General features: G+C 44.0%; 2 protein-coding genes and 3 non-coding genes across 13 annotated transcripts in view; 4 read left to right on the top strand and 1 right to left on the bottom strand.

The window, feature by feature from the left end:
* The window catches only part of PBRM1 (polybromo 1), a 65,357-nt gene extending 59,678 nt beyond the window's left edge, over positions 1 to 5,679 (bottom strand). For all 9 annotated transcript variants that reach the window (XM_035106138.2, XM_060271500.1, XM_060271502.1 and 6 more), the window contains exon 1: positions 5,532 to 5,679. The gene's annotated coding sequence lies outside the window, so the exon portion shown is untranslated. The remainder of the gene's footprint in view (positions 1 to 5,531) is intronic.
* A 46-nt stretch (positions 5,680 to 5,725) lies between these two features.
* On the top strand, positions 5,726 to 20,459 carry GNL3 (G protein nucleolar 3). Its single transcript, XM_035106153.2, has 15 exons — positions 5,726 to 5,875; positions 8,151 to 8,209; positions 9,201 to 9,338; positions 10,063 to 10,173; positions 11,561 to 11,644; positions 12,023 to 12,158; positions 13,590 to 13,693; positions 14,847 to 14,988; positions 16,459 to 16,546; positions 17,232 to 17,406; positions 18,205 to 18,347; positions 18,759 to 18,895; positions 19,397 to 19,590; positions 20,091 to 20,172; positions 20,266 to 20,459. The coding sequence occupies exons 1-15, from the start codon at positions 5,863 to 5,865 to the stop codon at positions 20,334 to 20,336; spliced, it is 1,677 nt and encodes a 558-aa protein (XP_034962044.2). The 5' UTR covers positions 5,726 to 5,862; the 3' UTR covers positions 20,337 to 20,459.
* On the top strand, positions 12,464 to 12,540 carry LOC118081647 (small nucleolar RNA SNORD19). The gene has a single exon (XR_004692114.1). It is a non-coding gene; the product is annotated as a small nucleolar RNA SNORD19 (small nucleolar RNA).
* LOC118081649 (small nucleolar RNA SNORD19) lies at positions 15,247 to 15,319 on the top strand. Its single transcript, XR_004692116.2, has one exon. It is a non-coding gene; the product is annotated as a small nucleolar RNA SNORD19 (small nucleolar RNA).
* On the top strand, positions 17,961 to 18,034 carry LOC118081648 (small nucleolar RNA SNORD19). The gene has a single exon (XR_004692115.1). It is a non-coding gene; the product is annotated as a small nucleolar RNA SNORD19 (small nucleolar RNA).
* Positions 20,460 to 20,765: the final 306 nt, after the last annotated feature.

Here is a 20,765-nt window from a genome sequence, read left to right as displayed (position 1 = left end):
GTAGAAGCCAGTGTGTTGTAGTGGTTAGTGCGTTGGACCTGGGAGATCAGGGTTCAAATCCCCACTCAGTCATGAAGCTCACTGGATAACCTTGGGCCAGTCACAGCCTCTTAACCTACCTCACAGGGTCGTTGTAGGGATTAACTGAGGAGGGAAGTGAACCATGTACTCCTTAGAGAAAAGGGTGGGATATAATAAATAATCTCTTATGCTTACCTGTTTAAGAAAGCTGGAGAAGCTAGCCAGATGGAGATGTCAGTCACCAACCTGGCATCCAGAGATCTCCATGTGATTGCAACTGGACCCAGGCCTGGGGAATTTCTAACACTGATTAAGACCCACTGGATTCAACAGAACATACAGTACTTCTGAGAAGACATGGTTAGGATTGTGCTGACAAGTATTACTAACTTTCTCTGGATTGGAATCATCATGTCAGACATGCCACAGAAAGCCACATCATATGGAAGTTTCCTGAAGAGCTTACCAGTCAGGAGAACCCTTCCTATTTAGTGCAGAATTTTGTTCTCACTATTTTGTTCTCACTGTGGCCAAAGCGGCACATGAGCACAGTAACACAATCCCACTTCTGATCACAGAAATTCAAAGGCACATTTACTGCCTCCAATACTGAAAGTACGACAATATGCCTTCAGGACTTGTGGCCATGGCTAGCCTTATCCTCCGAGGTCCTAATAGATTTGCCTAATAGACAAGTTTTTTTTAAAAAAAAGGAATGCACAGTTGAAACAGAAGGAACAACCTCCACGTTTAAAGAAAGCAAAATCTATTCAAACTATTCTTTTGTAGTCTTTTGATCAAACTGCGGACACATTTGTTCAAAGAGTCTGAAGAACAATAACATGAAAATCATTCAGACTACAATGAACTTAACCCAATGTTTTTACTTCTGCAGCGTATACAATGCTATTTTGATGCTCCATAAAATACCAAATCCAGCCTTAAACAAGCAATCAACAAAGCATCCAGAACCATTATTCCATATTCATTCATTAAAAAACAAATAGCCGCACTCTCAATGCACAGTGCTATTCTAATTCTAATCACTAATTTTGGAAATGAAAAATAAAATAAAATCTAACTGATTTCCAAAGTTAGATTTGGAAATAAACTGCACATTCAGACCTACAACATCCCCCTAACTATATTATCCATTCCTTTTTAAAAAGGAAAGGAAAAAAAGATTGGGCTCTATCCATGGTTAGTCCTACTCAGAGAAGATCCATTGAAATTGATAGGCATGACTAACTCATGTCCATTGGTTCCAATGGAGAGGATTCAACTAACAAGTGCCACTAGCAAAAGCCCACATCAGGAGTTCCATTAGCGCATTGGGCCTCTGTCTCTTCTGCATAGCTGCCAAGTTATCCCTTTTTTTAAGGGATTTTCCCTTATGCTGAATAGGCTTCCTCGCGAGAAAAGGGAAAACTTGGCAGCTATGCTCTTCTGCCAGAAATTTGTTTTGGGGTAGTTGGGAGAACCCCCAGAAAAGTGTGCAGGGAGAGGGGGATTGTTCTATCTGGCAAGTAGAAAGACTTGCATTGAGAGAACTATTGTTGCAGCACGATGAATTTCTCCCAGTGAGTCTACTCTAATTAGAACTTAGTTGGATACCGCTCATGATCACAATTTTGTTAAACATTTGCATTCCCCCCCCCCCCCGAGAGCCAGATTAATTAAAAACTCATGAACGAGGTACATGAACAAGTATGATCTGTCATGCCAAATATGGAACAAAAATGCCTGAGATGTGTGAAAAAGGACAAAATGGCACACACATTATCAGTAAATTACCAGATTTACCAGAGTACAACCAGCACCACGAAAAGCCAGTCTCCTCATTATGTCTGATAGGCAAGTAAAGAAACTGAGAAAAGGCAAATCCTTAAAGCACCAATTCAGCAGTTGTATTAGTACAGGCAAAACTGAAAGAGAAGACAACAAAAGGAAAGAAAAACAAAGGGAAAACAAAGGGAATAGGTAAATTAAGCAATCAAGAAGAATGGTTAAGGAAAGATATACTGCAAAACAGAGAAAATGCAGTAGCTATATTAGGCCATTGCCATTTCACAAAGACCCCATTTACATAACATTCCAGGACTGGGGAAACTGTGACCCTCTAGATATTGTTGCACTACAAATCCCATCATACCTACAAATTCAAGTTCAACAACATTTCGAGGTACATGGGTTCCTGAGCCTTATTTTAAGCTCAGAGCTAAAAGTGCATTCTTTTAACATGTAAACAAAGGGTGCAGTCCTATCCCGATGCAAACTGGAAGAGTCATATTCAATGCCACTGTTCCAATTATCACAACAGACTTCCATTAGCACAATGGAACTTCCCCCTTCTCTCCCCTGCAGCCCCCCCCCCCTTCAAAATTTGAGCAAGAGGGTTGGGGTATCCTCCAGAGAAAATTCTGAAGGCACTCAAATGAGAGAAGAGAAAGGGGAACTCCTGTTGAGCAAGTGAAACTCCCCATGCACAGTATTAGATTACGATCTTAAAACTCCTATTGTTTTTCATAGGGCAGAACTGGAATAATCAATTCACATAATTCCAAGAATGAGGCTATAATTGTATGGGATTCACTGCCCATATAGCATAAGCAGTTCACAAATCATAATAGTTTAAATATTTTAAATATTTCATTATAAAGAATATGTTGATTGGTATCCACAGCATAGTGTGATCAAAAATAGAAAAGTCTAGTGCTGTCCGCAGCATCAAAAATATGCATCTATGTTTTATTACAAGGTCAACAATTATATTTATTCTGAAAATGCAAAAACTATACAAACACACCTACATATCAACCACTTAGCATCTATATGGAGTACTGAGACATATCACTCTTTGTTTCGAATCATTACTATATTGGCAACACCCAACTTTGTTTTTTATTGTACTGTACATCCAAGCCAGGTGTGGATTCCATGAGCCAATGCTCAGATGAAGTTACAGACTGATACTGACAAATGAAATGAACCCAAAGGAACTGATGCTTGAAGATTCAAATGATTTACCTGTTGTATCACACCTCCAGAGAGAGCAGGTATGCAGTATAGAGGTACTCCTGGACCTGTTCTGCTCCTGGTTTTCTGGAGGGCAGCAGTAGTCAACAATGCTATTTACCATCACACAGCATAATTCTATGTTTTTTCAGAAGTTCACCACACAAACTTAAATGGGACTTTCAGTTTAATCCTATACCTGCTTATTCAGAAGTAGCAATCACTGAGTAGAGAGAACTGAAACCTGATTTTCTAAGTAGAGTTCAAGATTCGAAACTTAGGGCAGTATTAAATGGGTTTCCCCCTGCTTCTCCATCTACCCTGTTTCTCATATTTTAAGACATACCCATAAAATAAGCCATAGCAGGATTTTTAAGCATTCAAGGAATATAAGCCATACCCCAAAAATAAGACATAGTGATAGGCGCAGCAGCAATGCCGGCCGTGGCAGGAGGAGGAAAAAAATAAGACATCCCTTGAAAATAAGCCATAGTGTGTTTTTTTGAGGAAAAAATAAATATAAGACATGTCTTATAATATGAGAAACACGGTACCCAACCCCTAATTATGTTCTAGAGCAGGCATAGGCAACCTCGGCTCTCCAGATGTTTTGGAACTACGACTCCCATGATCCCTGACCGCTGGCCCTGTTAGCTAGGGATCATGGGAGTTGTAGTTCCAAAACATCTGGAGAGCCAAGGTTGCCTATGCCTGTTCTAGAGTGTTGGTGAAACCTCCAGAACAGATTTAGAGGGCCTCTGGGGAGAAGAGCAAGACAATGTTCTGTCACACAAGGAGAAATCCAAGCACTGATGAAACATTTCCTTTAGTGTTGCTTTGAATACCACCTTTAATTTTGTGAATCATCTACAATGTTTTCCTGGTAATACATATCTTCCTACTGTCAGTCATGAATTGGTAAATTGAATACAGGATTATTATAAGACAGTCTATGTGTAGCTTGCTCTGTGTCCCTTCAGGTTAACTAGATGTTACCTTTACATCAATGAACCCCCTTTTTTAGAATTCCCCACATTTTTTTAACCCAAAGCAGATGTGTCCACTTCCCTAACCCAAATCGACCCAGATCAGGCTGTGAGAAATTCTTTCCTTTGTGTCATTTTCTTGCTTAACTTTCACACCTACTTGAAGATAGCTAAGGGATGGCAATTTTCAGCAGGAAAAAAAATGGTGTTAGGGAAACAAAACAAAAACAAAAAAACCTCAAAGCGATTTACAAAAAGATAAAATTACATAACAATATTTTAAACCATACCAAAAGTTAAAATACGAAAACAGATTAAAATCTATATCAGCCTTCTAATCATCTGGGTAGGCTTGTCTAAGCAAGAATGTTTTCAACAGCCTGCCAACCCAGCCTGTCAACAAGAGATCCAGCCCATTTCAGATTTTGTCAATAAGTTAGATAATATATGGAAATGCCCTCTGATAGTAGCCTCTCAAGGCTTTTACCGTTTGTTTCAAACAAATGCATCAAGGAATGCTTCCCTAGCAATGAGAAACATAGCACTTCTTATGTAGGAAACACTATATTTGATATCTTTCTAAAATATATGTTCCACCTAAATGTAAGCCTTTCTGAAATTTAAACACAGAAAACCAGCACATAGAAATGCAAGAGCCCTTACATCAGATAGTAGCACTACCTATATTTGCTGAAGTACCATGTGCACAATTCCTACATTTTTCATTCATCCTGTTTGCCACTTTCTCAACAGTGTAACTCTTGGAAAGGTGAAGCGCTCCACTTTATTCTTTAAGTCATGATCTTAAAGGACATGCAGTGACCACCATAAGTGCTAACTTAATTTTTCTAGACGGTATTAATATGAGAAATCGGGGGCCAGCCACCACCATATGCTTAAAATTCAAGGCGGGGTAGATCTCTCAGAGAAGAGACCATGTCGCTTTTGACAAGTGCAGCGCGTCCTGCTCCCGTACCACTGTGAAAACTTCAGATCATCTTCTCACATGCGGAAGTTAATGCTTGCAATTTCGAGAGGGAAAAGTTAAAAGTTTCCCAAAATCGCAGTTGAAGGAAAACAACAAATCAAACAAAACAAATATGGGGAGGGGGGTGTTAAGGTTTAAGAGGAGAAGGAGAACCAGCTGCGAACAAAAAACACGGAACCGTCTGTAAAGTGATGTCGCGTGTGAGAGAGGTGTGTGAATTGAGAGTGGGGGGAAAGAGGGTTAGGAAGTCAAGAGGAGTTCATTCAGGGTCTCCCGAGGGCCAAGCTCTTGTCCCATTTGGGGGGCGAATGGGGACGCGGGCGGGGAGCGAGCAGGTGGGCGGGCGAAGGGGGAAATGAGGAGGCAGTGAGGAAGGACGGGCAGGGGGTCGGGGGCGAAAGCGACCCGCCAGCAGCTCCGCAGCCACACAAAGGGAAACCCGCCGCGGCCTCCTGCCTGCCCTGCCCTCCCCGAGAGCGCCCTGCTCAGCCCCGCCTCGCTCGCCCGCCGCCTCGCCTTACCCAGCCGCCGCCGCTGCCGCTGCTCCCCCGCCTCCTGCAGCCGCGGCCGCGCTCAGCCCCCGTCGAAGCCACGGCCCCCCGCGCTGTCGGCGTCGCCGCCACTGTTGCCGCTCAGCCTCGCTCGCTCTCCCTCGCTCGCAGGGGAGCCCGCCGCTGTCGCAAAAGCAGCCAACCTCGGCCGCCAAGCGCAGGCCGGGAGCGCGACAGGGAGGGGGGAGCGAGTGGGAGGCACTTTACGGCCGAGCCTCGAGTTTTCATCCTTACACGTGGAGCGCCGGGCAGACGAGGCCGAGAAAGGAGACGGGCGAGGAGCAGCTCCTGCGCGGCAGACATGAGGCGACCCAGTAAGTGCTGCTGGGGAGAGGGTGCGGGGAAAGAAGGATTGGCTGCTGCTGCTGCTGCCGCTACTCAAGGGCTTTGGGCAGGAGGGGGAAGGTCGCCTAGCCGCGCAGCTTCTCTCGTGGGCGGCCAGGCCAACGTGCGCCTTGGCGGGCCAGTTCTTTGCTAATCGCGGCCTCCATGGAGGAGCTGGGCGGGCGTGGGAAAAGTGGCTTGGGCTCTTCGGCCGCGGCTTCGGGGGTCTCAGGACGCGAGGTGCTTCCTGTATTGCGGGGTGGGGGGGAAGACTTGGAGAGGCGCTTCCGGGTCTAACCCAGGAACTTAGGTTTCCAAACTCCGAAAAGGCCTGCATGGATCAGGCCCAAGGCCCATCCAGCCCCCGCGATCTCGACTTACAGTGACCGGCCACGTGCCCGCGCGGCGAAAACCGCAAGCGGGTTTTGAGAACTGCGCCCAGTGCTTTTTTGGGGGGGGGTGAACATTTTGTGAATCTTAAGTTTCGCCTCATTGAGGGACAGTATTTCAATGTGCGTAGGAGAATGAGAGTGCCCCTAAACATTTGTAGAGAGAAAAAAGTACTGATGCGCCCATCCTCTTGCTCGGGCCTCTGCAAACCCCTAACCCGCTTTTGGCCTTACATTAATAGGTCAGGCAACGTGAATAGAAGCCCCTTTGCTGTTCTCTTAGTGTGCTTCCCACCTCGCTCCTCGCGCCGTTTTTCCACCTTCCTCCAGTCCACGGGCTGGTAATGTAATGTTTTGGTCTCCCGGTGTGTGTTTTTTCCTTGCTCCCAATCTTTCCGTGTCTTTTTCGCCGTCTGAAGCCTCACTCACTGCTAAGTTCTGCCCTCTCAAAACTGATTGTTGATGCTCCCCTATATAGAGCACCGAAAAACCCCAGGTGTTTGGGCAAGACTGGGCAAATCTCATTCAGTGTCTGTGGGCAAGCCCTTGCTTTTGCTCTTTGGGTTACTATTCAGCAGAAGGGGGGTTCTTTGGAGAATTTTTGGCCTACTTACACTGGCTGGAGCTAATGGAAATTGAAGGCCGCACATTTGGAGGCTACTGTATAGGGTTCCCTTCTAACGATCCTAAACAATCCTAAAAACATGGAAAATTGTGGCTGCTACTGAAGATGAACTTGTCCGTCTGCCTTTGCTCTTATTAATATGTAAGAGAGGGAGGAGTTAGCTGTCTTTCCACTTTTGGTGAAGATTTCCAGCTGTTTAAACTGTATGCTTGTAAACCCGGAAAGGTTCTCAACAGCAAGAAGCTGAATAGTGCCGGACAAAACCTTCCCACGCAACCATGTCAAAATCTTGGGCATGTAACATCCAGACACCTTTCCTGTGCAGGCTAAACATACTCTAACTTCAGTGTATGTTTAGCCTGCAGTTCTTTGCACACTTTAACCCCCAATGAAATCAACCAAACTTAGTATCTGAGTAAATGTGCACAGCAAAGGCTGTAGCCATAAACACAGCTTCCAGGAGGTAAGTCCTAGAGATTGAGGACCCTTTCATTGGCCTATAGGTGATTTAACTCATAGCAGTATTTCCCAGGCTGGGGTCTACAGATGATGTTAGATTATGACCTCCCTCATCTCATCTCCAGCCAGCATGGCAATCAATCAGGAATGTTGGCTTAATTCCTTTTCCATTAGTACCAATGGCACCGACTTGCCACAAAGCTGGGCTCCGTGCTTGGCCTCCCCCCCCCCAATGCAACATCCGTGCAGGGATAAGGAGGCAGAGCAGGGCTGCCAGGCTCCCCACTCGGCCTCCTCTTGCCCACATGATATCAGCCCTTAGAAAGCAAGTCTGATTGAACGCTATAGAGATCGGCCAGGGGTTGAATCAATACTGTACTGGTAGTGTTGGGTCACGACAAAGCAGTTTCTGAGGATGTGAGAGATGTGGGAATGGAGGTTGAGGTCTTTAATTTCTGCTTAGTGCAATCTAAGGCTGTGCTACACATGCAGCACAGAACGCTTGAGTATACCTACGACTGCAGGTGGAGATACCACTTCTGAATGCACTTCCACTTTAAAAACAAAACTTGTGGATAGAATTGCATACCGGCAAGGAGAAGCCCTTTGCCTGGTATGCTGGGGTTTTTTCCTCCACCTGCTGCCTATAAGTGGTATGATTTTATACTGTGTTGTGTATATTTTATAGTGCTTTGGATCATATTTGTGGAGGAGAAGGTTGAGGCACACATTTAACCACCTGTTGTTGGCTTGGATCTGCAGGCATTTACCCTTGGGCTTTTTATATTTCAGAGTTGAAGAAAGCTAGTAAGCGTATGACCTGCCACAAACGCTTTAAAATACAGAAAAAGGTAAGTTACTCAGCAGTGTGCAATCTACTATTTCTCAAGGGAGAGGGCAGGATTGTTCTTGAGGTAAGTTATTTCCATGAGCTACAGTTAAAACTGAACCTATCTCGCAGGGTTGTTGGGAAGGCAAAGGGTAAAATCAACATCTTATTCTATCAAAAGCCTCAGGTGTGCAGATAATTTTACCTGGCACCAAAAATGCGTTAATGAAGGCACAAGGCAGACCTCGCTAGGGAGAGCATTCCAGAGACAGGGAACCACAACTGAAAAGGCCCGTTCTCACCACCCTCCGAGCTTCCACTAGAGGGGCACCTAGAGAATGACCTAAGAAGAAGCCCTGAAGAGTTTTATAAATCAAGGCTGGCACTTTGAATCAGGCTCAGAAGCATACTGGCAGCTATAGTAGCTGGAACAGCATTCTATGATCTGTTTGCCTTGTACCTGTCAACAGTTATGCCGGCGCATTCTGAACTTTAAAAGCAAAGATGACATACACAGAGAACCTTCAGTATCGGCCACATACCCTTCTTTTATTTTCACTGCCAGTTATACTTTTATCAGTTGTGTACGGTATTCAGTCCTTATTCCACTCACTACTTAATCACTGGGATGTTTAGATGCTGAATGTTTCCTGCAGTAATTCAAAACTGTTGGAGATAATGCTAAAAGGTGGTATGAATATAACTATACTAAGTAGAGGTGACTGTCAACTTACATGGGGGTTTCCTGGAATAGCATGTAAAGCCAAAATTGCATATTATCAAAGCACATTGGGTTCATTGGTGGGTGGGATTGCCAGTCTTTTTCCTGAATGCCTGCCATTATTATTATTATTATTATTATTATTAATATTAATTAGCCAAGTATGTAAAGCTAAATGCATGCAAGTTAAATGTGTAAGTTGTAAGTTACCTGTATACAAAACACAGATCACAGTGTAATGAACAAACTTGAGCATCTTTTAATAGCAAAATCTGCCCATTGTTGGTTACAGGTGCGAGAACACAACAGAAAAGTCCGGAAGGAAGCCAAGAAACGTGGGCACAAAAAGCCAAAGAAAGATCTAGGAGTTCCCAATGCGGCACCTTTCAAGGAGCAGGTTCTTCGGGAAGCAGAACAAAGGAAACAAAGGGTAAAAGAACTTGCATATTCATGGCATATTGTTATGGAACTCTTAGTGAATCACTGTCTACTTTCAGCAGTCAGTGGTTCACCTGTAACAAGATGAAGAGCCTTGGGTCCAGGGGACAAAGACTGGCCTCCAGGCATCTCTGTCCAGCTCTTGGGAAACGTCCCTGAACAGCCCTGTTTCACATCCCTACTGCTTTATGCCTGGCTAGGATGTGTACTTGAACTCTGAGAATGCCTCTTTCTTTTCTGGGTATCTGTATGAACTATCCTACTGTACGAAGACACTGTTTACAGTGTTGTCCTTGGGCTTAAAACAGATTCCCCGCTTCTGACCTACATAGTACTGGCTGGCTTTAATTTCTTACAGTATTTAATTAGTCAGTTCAGCGACATTTGTGGTTAATATTCTAATTGGAGTAATTAACCTGGGCTGCAGCACTGGCATTTCTGTGACAGTTTCAGCACAAAGTGTTGAAACGCTTTGGCATTTGCTTCTGTGTGACTTCACAAACTCAAACAGAAGGAAATTGGAACTTGGCAACTGGTTCAGCACTGTTATGGCGTTCTCCCACTGTCCTTTGTTAATATGCTTGGGTTTTCAAGGTTATAAGGTGGTATTCAACACTAAACATAGTCGAATTCTGGGTAGCCGTGGTGCTTTTCTGAATACAGTAGGAGATCCTGTATGTAACTTGGTGCCTTTGTGTGTTTGTGCATGTGAACAGCGTGAAGAACTAAAGAAACAACAGAAGCTTGATCGGCAGAAGGAGCTAGAAAAGAAACGCAAACAAGAAGCTAATAAAAAGGATGCTTCCAAAGTAAAGCTTTCTGAAAAGGTATGCCTTTCACTTAGATCAGAAATACTTCACGAAACATGAAAAATTTCATTTGTGACAACTGGAATAATGGCATCCGAGTACTGTGCCAAACATCTGTGCCAGTTGGGCTTCTGCAGTTCCCTTGCTTTCCAGTTTGGCAACATTTCCCTCCATTTGCCTAAAATGGCCAGACGTCAAATCCATCCAGAGCCTTCCAATTGCCTGCCATCCCCCACCACAAGCACACCCTACATCAGGGTCCCCAGACTACGGCCCGGGGGGCGGATGCGGCCCAATTAGCCTGCCAATCCGGCCCGCGACGGCGCACGACGCCCGCTCTTGCGGCGCGCAGCGCTCTTCCGGGTTGGGAAAAAAGCGCCGAAAATCCTTTGTGCGCATGCGTATGGGCCTCTCCCGACCCGGAAGAAGTCATTTCTGGTGCACTTCCAGGTCGGGGGAGGCCCACGCGCATGCGCACAACGGATTTTCGGTGCTTTTCCCACCCTGGAAGCGCGCCGCCGCGCCAGTAAGCGCCCGTGCGCATGCGCACGGGCGCGCACTCCCCAGCCCGCACCCTCCGGCCCGCCGCGCGATCGGCGCGGTGGGAACCGGCCCAAACGCCGGTAAGTCTGGGGACCCCTGCCCTACATGGTATGCTTTGATACAGAGTAGATGGGGGAGGCCTCAGGAGGGAGGAGGGAAGGAAAGAGAAGTCCCACTGCATGAGCAGAAGTTTGTTTTATTCAGACAGATCCAACTGAATGTTTTCCCGAAATGTAGGCTAATACTTGGGGATATATTTATTTATTTATAAAATTTGATTGATTTGTTTTTTCATTCCAATTATGATGTTTTGTAGGGCTGAAAGGAGTCTCTTCCAAATACTTACACAGAGAATGTGAAAAGTTAGAGTGCGGCTTATATTCGCGACCTTATGCCGCCAGCAAACAGCGGGCTCCCCCCCCCCCCGGAAAACATCCCAGGAGCACAGGGCAGTGGCGCGCTGCCTGCCTGCCTGCCGCTCCCAAGCCTCCCCCGAGCTGTCGGGGGTAGGGGGCACCAGCAAAGCAGCACGGGTCCCCCTCCCCAGAGAGCAGTGCGGGGCAACATAGCGCAGCCTGACCGCTTCCCCTGAGCCACTGGGGGGAAGGGGGGAAGCAGCCGGCAAAGCGGTGTCCCCCCCCCCCCCCGAGAGCAGCCCAGGTATTGTCTCCCCCCCCTTCAATTTTAAAGGTGCGGCTTATATGCGGGTGCGGCTTATATTCGGGCCAATACGGTAATTGTCATGTAATTTTGTGTTCTTGTTGCTTTAAAAGATTGAAGCCCTGATGATCAGTGTTTCGGTTCTAAGTGATGCTAGATTCCTGTTTACTAAATGTTCATTTCTGTATCTACTTTATCTTAGAAATCAGCCGCAAAACAAAAAGCAAAGGCAAGCCGGCAGTCAGAGAAAAAGTCACAGAAATTCTTTTGCAAGGAGCTTAAAAAGGTAAAAATTTTTACAGTCATGTGAAAAACACTTTCACTGTGGCCATTTACCATCCAGGGAACCTAACGCCTTCATTTCAGCCATGTGACATGCTCTTTTACTTGGAGACCCCAGCACTGCCCAGTTTTCCAAGTGGTCCCAACTGGTTTTTGAAAATGGTTGTGTTTCTCTTTGTATTTTGACCATTGCAAAGAAAGATGTCATAGATTTTCTATGGTTCTAAAAAGGATGAGACAGCTGCTTTCAAACAGATTTTAAGATTCGGTTAGATTAGAGAAAGTGCCCTTATCTTAACTACTCCTTACAATGAACATGGCGACAACATTTGTGTGCAGATTTTAACCCTGGAATGTGTACCTTTCCCCTGTTGCTGTTCAGGTGATTGAAGCTTCTGACGTAGTGCTGGAAGTCTTAGATGCTAGAGACCCTCTAGGCAGCAGGTGCCCACAGGTGGAGCAACTTGTTAGTCAGATGGAAGGAGAGAAAAAAATACTGCTGGTTTTAAATAAAATTGGTAAGTGAAAATAATATTTTAAAAAAAAATCCTACAAATACATATCAGTTTAGTTGAACCCAAATAATTAGTGGTTTCATTATAATGTGTGATGCCTAAGAATGGAAGTAAATGTTTGTGTTTACTTAGAAGTATGTCCTCCTGTGTTTAATAATAATATTACAAGTAATGGCTTTTGTTTGGTATCAAGATACTTTTCATCTGGCATCAGTAGGGTGGGATTGACTTAAATCCAAGCATCCAAAGTTTCACTACCTAGCAGACTTTGTACAATCAGCCAGTTAAATAACATTCTAGTGGGATGTGAGCTATGAGGAAAATACAAAATGATACTGACGTACCTCTGAAGACTGTCAGATCCAACTCTGAGCTCACTGTTCCGGTTGCAATAGGGTAGTTTTAGCAACAGCCACAGCAGCCACTTTCCCACATGTCAGCTGCTAGCTGGGAGCCTCAGCAAAGCTCCACTGCGCTTCTCAAGGAAACCTTCTCTGAAGCCCCAAGAGGGGCTTTGCTGAGGCTCTTCAGGTCTGAATTGAACATGTGTAAAGGGGGGGGGGGTTACTGTATTATTATTTTTTTCTAATCAACTAGCAACCCTATATTGAAGGTAACAGCGTTTTATGGTGTCCATCTTTTCTATTTTGTGTGAACTGCCACAATCAACAATAAAATCAATACAGTCATACCTTGGATCCCGAACGCGTTGGTACTTGGACGTCTTGGATCCCGAATGCCGCAAACCCGGAAATGATTGTTCCGGTTTGCGAACCTTCTTTGGAACCCGAACGTCTGATGGGGCTTCCAATTGGCTGCAGGAGTTTCCTGCAGCCAATCAGAAGCCGCACTTGGCTTTCTGAATGTTTTGGAAGTTGAACGGACTTCTGGAACGTATTCCGTTCGACTTCCAAGGTATGACTAATTAAAAGGCTTTTAGTGAACTTGTTATATATATTCCTGTTATTACTATTTATTTAAGATTCAGCTGGGCAGTTTCATGAGGCAGATAAAGATACGTACCTCAATACTTGCCAAAGGTAAATGAGGTGTACCAGGCAAAATCTAAATCTAGTAGTTGGAATCTAGTTATTTTATTGTACAGTACTTTGCTGGAGACAAGACCAAAAAAAAAGCCATCTAGCAAACTTTATATATATATATAAAAAAGCATTTGGGTTTTCCTCTAAACGAAGGGAAATAAAGCAGTTCCTCGCATCTAAAGGGGATGGGATACAGTCATCTTTGAAATTGCAAAGTATCTTGTGGCATGTTTTCATGGGTTGAAATATGCTTCATCCATTGCATCAGCACTTAACAAATCCACTGAGCAGACTTACCGCAGCTGCCTTTCCTTGAAACCATTTTATCACCAGCAATGTGATCACTGCCTAATTTTTGCACATTGGGGTTTGCGGTGGTGTTATCTTTCAGACCTAATACCGAAAGAAAACTTGGAGAAATGGCTGGATTATTTAAACCAGGAACTGCCAACAGTTGCTTTTAAGTCTGCGATGCAGCAAAAAGACAAAACTGTGGTAAGAGGACCCCCCACCTTTTCGGCAATGCTGAATTATGTTGCTTGCATGGAACGTTATGGGGGGGGGGGAGAGAGAGACTGAAAATCCTAATATGAAAATGCATTCCCTCCTAGCCAACAGGTTGTAACAGTATATTTACCTTCTGCGTATGCCTGGTCGAGACCCTTTAGCCAATTGGTGTTCTTGACTGAGTGGGGGAATTCTGCGTGGATGCAGATTTACACGCGCTGGGGCTGTTCTTTTCCCGCACCAAACGTGCTCCCATTAGTACATCAGTGTGGGAACGGTGCCCCCACTGCCCCTTGTACATCCACTGAAATCAGTGGATTTTGATTAGTTGTGGATAGCTTAACTCCAATGTTTTTGGTGGGTCTAGTTTCTCTGCCTTTTGTTTTATTATTACTATTTTCATTTCAAAAATTAGTGTTTCCCCTCCACGAGAAGTCTGGTGGGCAGCAACTCGAGAACGGGCCTTTTCTGCGGTGGCTCCGCTTGTAGAATGCTCTCTTCAAGGGAGGCTCGCTTGGCGCCTTCTTTACATATCTTTAGGCGTCAGGCAAAAGCCTTCCTCTTCTTCCAGGCCTTTACAAAATTCTGTGGCCTTTTAAACTTGGAGGGGTATTGGCTCTTGTTTGTTACTGCGGTATGTGCTTCTGTGTTTTTATATTGTGAAGTGATCCTCGGATGAAGGGTGGTATGAATGAAATGGCTTTAATGATGGGAAGCATTTTCAGAAATGAAAGTCCAGGAATGGAGGCCTTTAACTGATAGCTATCAGTTAATTTATCACTTTTTCAAAGAGTTCTATGTACTTTTCTCCCAACGAGTAAGCAGTTGCTTCTGAAAACTGCATTGTTACTTTTGTCCTAAAATAATTTGGCCGGGAAACATATGGCAAGTACAACCAAAGGTGCAATTCGGTTGCACCACTGTGTCTTCCTCTGTCCCATGACAGATTTCTGTGCTGCAGTCTGCCACTCATTTCATAGATGTGTTTGTTGCGAGTTTGTCCTTCTCCTTAAAAGACAATTAAGGTTTTTCCATTTGGTGCACAGATCTGTGTGTAGTTTGAATTGCTGTTTTAAACACATTGCCTTATGAAATCATTTCCTCTGATGGTGACGTACTCGATCGTAATTTAAATCTACAGCAACAGAAGAAGCACACAAAAAGACGTAGTGCATATATTGATTTATCGAGATCCAGCTTATGTTTTGGGAGCGAGTGCCTGCTAAAACTCCTTCGAGAGCACAGTGCAACTAAAGACAGGGTTATTCAGGTTGGTGTGGTTGGTAAGTGCCCGATTTTTTTGTCTACATGGAGTTCCTTGGGTTGCAGTAATCTGAGCACTGTAGCAGTTTTAGTGGCTATGTGCTATCACATGGTGGCAATTCAAAAAAGGCCTCTTGCCTTTAGCTGTAGCCTTTCAGGGACGTGCTGTGGGAATGAAGTGCTTAAAACGCCGTAGTATGAGCTCAAAACACCATGCGCATGCCCAGCATCCTGGAGGTGGTGGTGGTGTTATACCTGGTCTGTTTTGTCACTGGAGTGAGAAATGAGGATATATCATTTTATCTTACATTATTGTGAAGACTTCAGATCCAACTCTGATCTCGCTCCGCAGGCAGCTTTAAAATGGGTGTATCTCACACGCTTATTGGTGAAATATTTTTTTAGAGAACAAATCAATGCCAAAAATTAGAAGGTGGCAGTACCACCTACAAACATTTCTCTTGTGCTCTGCATGCCACCACCCTCATGGCCCCCTCAGCAATATTGCAAGGGGTGGGTAAAGGAAACAGTGGAGATTGAATATATACAGTCATACCTCGGTTTAAGTATTTTCAGTTTAAGTACTCCGCAGACCCGCCTGGAACGGATTAGTCTACTTTCCATTACTTTCAATGGGAAAGTTCGCTTCAGGTGAAGTACGCTTCAGTTTAAGTACTCCACGGACCATCTGGAATGGATTAATCCACTTTCCATTACTTTCAATGGGAAAGTTCGCTTCAGGTTAAATACAGACTTCCGGAACCAATTGTGTTTGTAAACCGAGGTACCACTGTACTACAATATCCCTCCCAAGTAAGCAGTCTTCCTGGAGTATAATTTAACTTGAAGATGACATTTCTACTCCCAGGTGTGTTTTGAACTTGGGATAGAATCCCACCTAAATAAACATCGGGGGTGGGGGTGGGAGAGATCTATGGACACTCACTCCACCAAGGAGAAGGAGCCATCTTTACATGTAATCTTCCCAACTGCACTTTTTGTGGGGGTGGGGAGTGTCTGTGAAATGTGGCTCACCCTTGCTCTGGCCATTTCTTCTGGGATCGTTGAATGGAAAGGAAGGTGGCTCTTAGAATTATTTGTACTAAGAGCATGAACAGTCATCTCTTCCCAAGATACTTCCAATCCAAAGTTGGGTAAAGAGAGAACTGGTAGAGGAGAGGGCAAGGGATTCATGCGAGGAACTGCAGCTGAACACACTTAGACTTCACTGGCAACATAGAGCTTAAGCAATGTCTTCATGGAAATTGTGAATCGTACAGATGGGGAAGAAAAGAGCTGTGATGCAGTGCAAGTTATGTGATTGGGGGAGTCAGCAGGGGGAGTTCCACCTCCACTGGGCAAATGCTGGTCTGGTAGCATAAGCAGATTCCCCCCCCCCAAGAAAATGGAAACTTTCCTCTTCAGATATTTAGCATGCCAAATATGGTTACTAATGCACCTTTGTTCTTATTTTGTATCTTGGCCTTCAGGTTTTCCTAACACAGGGAAAAGCAGCGTAATCAATAGTTTGAAAGAGCTGCATGCCTGCGACGTGGGACCAGACAGAGGCCTCACTAAGTTAGTTTGCTTTCATGGTACAACGTTTTTCAAGGATTGCCATTCAACTTCACTATGATCCCTCCTGTGGTTCATCTTCTTCTCTCCATTTACACAAAAGAGATCCCATTAGGGAGATGTATTGTTAGGACGGGGTGGGGAACCATTCTAACAATATTTCATTTTCAGCTTTCCCATTGCATAGCCATTTTCAAATTGGTAATGAAATGGATATAATCTTCCTTATTGTTAAGCAGAGTGCTATAAAATGTTTAATTAAATTGTGTCAAGATTGCTGGTTGTGAAACTAGACCATTTGTTTTGACTTCATTGGACCAGGGCTGTTAGAAGAGATCATGGGAATTGAATCAAGAGTAAACGGGTCACATAGTGGAGAATAACCTTGCATATCCCAGTAATTGCAACCTGACATGTTCAGATTTGTGCTTTCTGGAAAGACTCCCATCTAGCCCAGATCTAATATGCTTTGATTCTGTATGACAAGGATGGGGAACTTTTGGTTTTCCAGACATTGCTGAACTACAACTCCCATCATCCCTCAGCATTGCTGGCTGATAATGATACGAGTTTGGGAGTGCCACACTTTTTCCACTCCTGCTTTATGATTTGCTTCTTTGTCAAATATTTCCTGGTGTTTGGTTTTTCTAAAACCCCTAATGCTCATTATGTGTGCGTTCTTTTAAAGGTGTCTACAAATAGTTCACATCGACAAACAGATCAGGATGTTAGATAGTCCATGTATCATTGTAGCGCCTTCCAGCTCTGCTCTTGCTCTGGCACTGAGAAGTACTGCAGACATTGATGCTGAAAACTTGGTTGGTTCAGTAGATGCTATTCTGAAGCATTGCAGCAAACAGCAGGTAAAGCTATTGTATAGTTTCCATGTAATTTATTGGACTCGGGTGTGTTTAGCTTGCACACTTGTTGCAGTTATGGGGAACCAGTGGCTCTCCTGGTGTAGTTGGACTAAAACTACCACCATCCCTGTTCATTGGCCATGCTAGCAGGAACTAATGGGAGTTGACGTCCACCAGCACCCAAAGCGCTACAGGTTCTCCATCTGTTTTATTAATTGTGTTGATAAAACAGCTGTTGGTCTGCTTTCTGGCAAGGTTCGGTAGCAGTTGTGTAGCATCAAGTTCACACAGATAGAATCATCTATGTTTGCCCATCATGTCAGACTCTTGAGATTAAATCAGATAAGATTCAACAAGTTAATGCTCTTGTTTACCATATTCCTTACATGCTCTTCACTATGAGGTCCCAGCACATACTATAATTATTTAAAAGTGCAATCTTTAAAAAGTTTAAACAGATCACAACTGAGAATATGGTTGGGTTATAAAATATGAATTTCAAGTTTTATATGCCCCATCATTGAACAGATTCATGCTTATTGCTGTATTAGCCAAGCGAGAAATGAGGATATTTGTTATGTCTTACTGTTACAGTGAAGACATCAGATCCAACTCTGATCTTGCTTTGTGCTTAATGGTGCTTCCTAAGGAGTTCTGACCCACTTCTGCTTTCTGTTGTGGTCTAGATACATAAACTGGAGCAAGAAAACGCTGCTCTTGCCGTTAAAAGGCTTGGGCTTACGAGTGATGTTGGAGAATCTGGTGTACATATAAGAGGCTTTCTTTTTATTATTATTTCAGATTATGCTGCACTACAACATCCCAGACTACAGAAACTCTCTGGAGTTCTTAACTCTGCTTGCTCAGAAGAGAGGAATGCTGAAGAAAGGAGGTCTTGCTGATACAGAAAGTGCGGCCAAACTATTTATGTATGATTGGACAGGGTAAATATGTTCTCATTTGTCTGCATGAAAGATTTGCTGCTGAGAAATAGGTGCTGTGCTTAAAAGAACATGGTGTAGAGAAAGAGAACCTCTCTCACCCCTCCTTGCTCAACTTCTGCACTTCCTTGCAATGCTGCTACTTGAATCTTTCTCTCTGCTAGTTGCCACCTCCCCCCCTTTTTTGGGGTCAGCTACAGCCCTAGAAACAAGGTGGAAAATTGGGGGTGTACAATTAAATGTTAACTCCTGGAAGGCAGGACCAGAATGCTTTGTGCTGCTAGCCAGCCCCTTGCAATTTACACAATGTAAAGCCAGCTCTCCAGCCCTCCTCTTCTCCTGAATAAATTGGGCAAATTCCTGGTTTTTAGATCCTTTGCAAACAATTTTCTCTCCTCCCCCCCCCCCTTTTAGGGCCAAAGTGAGTTACTATTCGCGGCCTCCTCCAGCATGGACTCTGTCGCCACACCTTTCCCGTGAAATTGTAGCAGCAGCACAACAGGCTTTTAATCTTCAGGATCTGGAAGAAGATAACAAAAGTACCATAAAAGGTGATGCTGGTGTACCAAATTAATCTTGGGTCTTGAGATGTGAGTTTCAGAGCAGTTGGGTAATTGTTGTTTTGCTATGTTATGCCACTTCGTTTATTAGGTGTATAAAATAATGCTGCCCACTAAGAGCCATCTCCTGAAGCTTATCAAGCTTCTAGCATGAGTGGCCAGAGCTATGCAGTTGGGAGGTGGCTCAGTTTTCAGGGGCTGCTACTGTTCTGTGGGTCAAAACAAACAATGGCATCACTGTCTTAGGTGCCATGGAATCTTGATTATAGTGAGAGATGTAAACTTAATGCTCCTGAGTGTGTTGTGCTTACAAATACATACAACTAAAGCTAGAAAATGAATTAAGCATCTTGCATCTTTGATGCTTTCTGCTGCACAGTTCACTTAAAATGTGAAACCGTTTTGGTAGAAATCGGACCAGAGTATTTGTCCTTTGGGAAAGCACTTTCAAGAGTTCTGCCCATATAGCATTAATGGACATTTCTTTTACAGGTAGCAAATATCCTAGTGAGGCAAGCAGCATTGCCTTTCAATCTCTTGGCTTCACCGAGGGCATAATAGAAGAGAGTGAACTGCCAGAGGAAGTATTGGACGGGGAGAAGACAGAAGCGAGTGAAGATGAGGAGGAATTAACTGAAGGAGAAGAGGAGGAGGAGGAAAAAGAGATAGAAAGTGATATTGAAGAGGTACATCTTGGAGCACCTAGATTAATAATATCTCGAGAGTCGTCGGCAAAGAGTGGAGAGGGTGGAGTTCTTGGCCTCTGTCCTTATCCATGAATAAAAGGGTACACTGTCAAGACAGTACAACCTACACTTGTAGGTTATTTTTGAATTTGCATGTGTTGCCTAAACAGGAAAATAGCTTCCTGTTGGAAATATAGTGGTACCTCTGGTTACGAACTTAATTTGTTCCGGAGGTTCGTTCTTAAGCTGAAACTGTTCTTATCCTGAGGTGCACTTTCGCCAATGGGGCCTCCCGCTGCTCGCGCGCCTCAGGCATGCAATTTCCATTCACATCCTGGGGCAAAGTTTGCAGCCAGGAGCAGCTACTTCCGGGTTATCGGAGTAACCTGAAGCGTTTGTAACCAGAGGTACCACTGTAATGCCTTTGGCTTTTAGTAAAATGTTTAAGCACCATCAGCGCTGTCATGTTGACATTTTACATTCCTGTCACCTTGTTTCAGGAAAGCAACAGAACAGCAAACGGCAATACAACCTCTGAAGAGCTAAAAGCAAATAATGCAGACTTGGGGAAGTTACCTACAGGTACATTGATTAAGATTAAAGAATTTCAAAATACTAATGTCACCTTGAGCAAGCAGATTATTTCAGCCTGACATTTTTTTTTTCCTTCTGAAGGTAAACAACTCAACATAGAGAAGACTAGTGACCTGGACGATGCATATGACTTCAATACAGATTATATGTGAAGAGAGTATCAAAAGGACTTGAGTGCTGCTTTGATTTCTGGGACCAATACCAGGACTTTTTGGAGCCCCTCAAGTTCAGGCCATGTGAATATTGTACAGGAATATTAAATAATTCAGGAAAAAGATTTTGTTTTCAACTTTGTAAATCGTATTGAGTAATAATGATAATTTATTACTTGTACCCCGTCCTTCTTTCTTTCTTAGGTCCCACTTGTCAGCTGAAAAGGCATTTCCTTGCCTCTGTTATATGAGCTAAAGCAGAACACTTTAAGTGGCATGCTGACAATAAAGGGTTATTTGCTGATCTACAGTAATAGAATGCAGTGGGCTATGTAGGAAGGGTGGTATTGAGAAAGATGTGCTGCTCTCACTTCAGTGCAGTGACCACTAGGCTCACGCAAAGCACCCCTTTAAGGACAGGTGCGATAC

The sequence above is a fragment of the Zootoca vivipara genome, chromosome 2, assembly GCF_963506605.1.
Source record: "Zootoca vivipara chromosome 2, rZooViv1.1, whole genome shotgun sequence".
In the NCBI taxonomy this organism is placed as follows: Eukaryota; Metazoa; Chordata; class Lepidosauria; order Squamata; family Lacertidae; genus Zootoca; species Zootoca vivipara.
The sequence above is the reverse complement of the archived record's forward strand: the minus strand, read 5'-3'. Positions and strand labels throughout refer to the sequence as shown.

Bases quoted from the DNA above. Each gene is read 5' to 3' on its own strand.
- GNL3 (XM_035106153.2), top strand. The intron at 10,174-11,560 runs GTATGCCTTTCA...ACTTTATCTTAG, and splicing joins AAGTAAAGCTTTCTGAAAAG to AAATCAGCCGCAAAACAAAA. The intron at 18,348-18,758 runs GTAAATATGTTC...CCCCCCTTTTAG, and splicing joins TTTATGTATGATTGGACAGG to GGCCAAAGTGAGTTACTATT.